The sequence below is a fragment of the Kryptolebias marmoratus genome, linkage group LG16, assembly GCF_001649575.2.
Source record: "Kryptolebias marmoratus isolate JLee-2015 linkage group LG16, ASM164957v2, whole genome shotgun sequence".
Taxonomy (NCBI): Eukaryota; Metazoa; Chordata; class Actinopteri; order Cyprinodontiformes; family Rivulidae; genus Kryptolebias; species Kryptolebias marmoratus.
The window spans coordinates 15,126,898-15,128,873 of NC_051445.1; the positions used below are offsets into that span (position 1 = coordinate 15,126,898).

The 1,976-nt window shown below is 36.9% G+C and overlaps 1 protein-coding gene across 1 annotated transcript in view; it reads left to right on the top strand.

Moving 5' to 3' along the window:
* Positions 1-1,976, top strand: part of igflr1 (IGF-like family receptor 1) — a 9,595-nt gene that overhangs the window by 960 nt on the left and 6,659 nt on the right. The window contains exon 3 of the mRNA XM_037980326.1: positions 14-100. Within this exon, the coding sequence (XP_037836254.1) occupies positions 14-100 (87 nt within the window). The remainder of the gene's footprint in view (positions 1-13; positions 101-1,976) is intronic.

A 1,976-nucleotide genomic window follows, 5' to 3' on the forward strand; every position in this document is an offset into this window, starting at 1 on the left:
TTTTTTTTTTTTTTTTTTTTTTTTTTTTTTTTTTTTTGCTTTTCTGCAGAAACCAACAACCATTCGGCAAGTTACAACTTTACTCACCACTGTATCCAAGGTAACAGTTCATCCTACTTTTTTTTAAACCTGTTTATCGCTTTTAAATCTCTTGGTTTTATTTAGTTTTCTCTCTAGCAGATGAGCACCGAAAGATAACGTCAGGGTTAACAAAGGAAATAAAACCCACATGTGAGAATTTCGTGAGAATTTCCTTTAGCATGCTCTATGTAAAAAAAAAGCTTCTTTCTTTAGAATAAGTTATAACTTCTTTTTTTTTTTTATTTACGGTAATCACTAAAACACAGCAGGACTCTGAGCACAGTGCATGGGGAAAAGTAGTTCCATCCTCTTTTAATCATATGAAAATAATAATGATGATAGTAATAATAGTAATAATAATCTGGGTTTTTACCAGGTTCAAAAATTATTCATATCCAGACTCTGGCGAAGAAAAACAGATCCCATCATAATTATTAAAATATTAAAATATTAAAATATTATATATATATATATGCCCCTAAGTTGTGTGAGTGGATAAACTCAGTCCACCCTTCCTGCTTTGGCAGGATTTAAGATGGAAAAAACAGCTGCCAGGTGCTGCTAATCAGATGCACTGGAAACAATAGATGTAAATCCTGGGGGGTCGGGAAGGGTTCCAGACTCTCCCAATTTAGGAAAAACAGACATTATTTCCCCCAATAAATCATTTGAGGAAACTATACTTTTAAGCAATATTACAAACGGACAGCAAATCCACCATTTGTTTAGGCAAATTGATACATGTATGCCCTTCAAGAGTCCCCCCCCCCCATCATTCTAACAGTGGTACAGTCCATCAGTATTATTACATGGATTAATACCACACAGTGAGTCTTTCTTGCATAGCTGCTGTGTTGGAACAATGGTTAGAGTTCCTGCTTTGCATTAGTAGATTTTGGGTTGATTCCCCAAAACTCCACTTGTTTCCTTTGATTGTTTAATGTTTTTTTTTTCTTCTGCTAGCTTAAATTATTTGCTTTCAGCGAGTAGCTATTTTGCAACAGTTCACCGTCAACGCACCACATGCCATGCGTTTCATACAGTTCCCCTTCTCAATGAAATTAAACGCAGCTCTGCTGCTTATATGCTAGCTGACTGCACAAATGACGTTCGTTTTTGTGATACGAAATGTACAAAGTGTTTTTTTTCTGTGATTCGTAAGAAATGGGAAGTCTGCCTGAAGACTGAAGTGGTGGGTGGGTATAACATGATGATGTCAGTAGATGTTGTTTTAACACGATGTCATAAACCCCGTCTGTCAAGTGGAAGACCTGGGTTGGAATCCTGGGCGTGGCCGTTTTCTTTTGCCGTCCGTCAATTTATTTTTCTTCGTCTAGCATGAATAACTTGCTTCCAGTAAGTAGCTGCAGAGCAAACACGTTAAAAATCGTAGTAAAAACTGTAGTCACGCTAGTTCAAATCTTTGCTTACACGTTTCCATGGCAACGCTGGCAAGCGCATGTCCCGTTCTCCCTGTGGTCGTGATGTAAATGTTTCTTTTTGTGTCTGCTCGCAGGTCAGATGTTTAGTGACTTGTTCCTCTATTTTTTGTGCTTTTATAGTTTTTGTAAAACAGAGAATAAAAGTTCTAGTGGAAATTGTAGCACATCTCTTGCTGATCTTGGTAGCCTCGAGCAGTTTGTAAAGTCTCACGTAAAAAATCTTGGAGTAATTTTTGATTCCGGTCTTAATTTTGAGAAACAGATTAGTTCTGTTGTTAGAAAGTCCTTTTTTAAATTAAGACTTTTATCTAAAGTGAAAACATTTTTATCTTTAAATGACTTTGAACGGGTGATTCATGCTTTTATTATCTCCCAACTGGATTATTGTAACTCTTTGTATGTTGGTGTCAGCCAGGCCGGCCTCTCACGACTACAGCTGGTTCAGAACGCTGC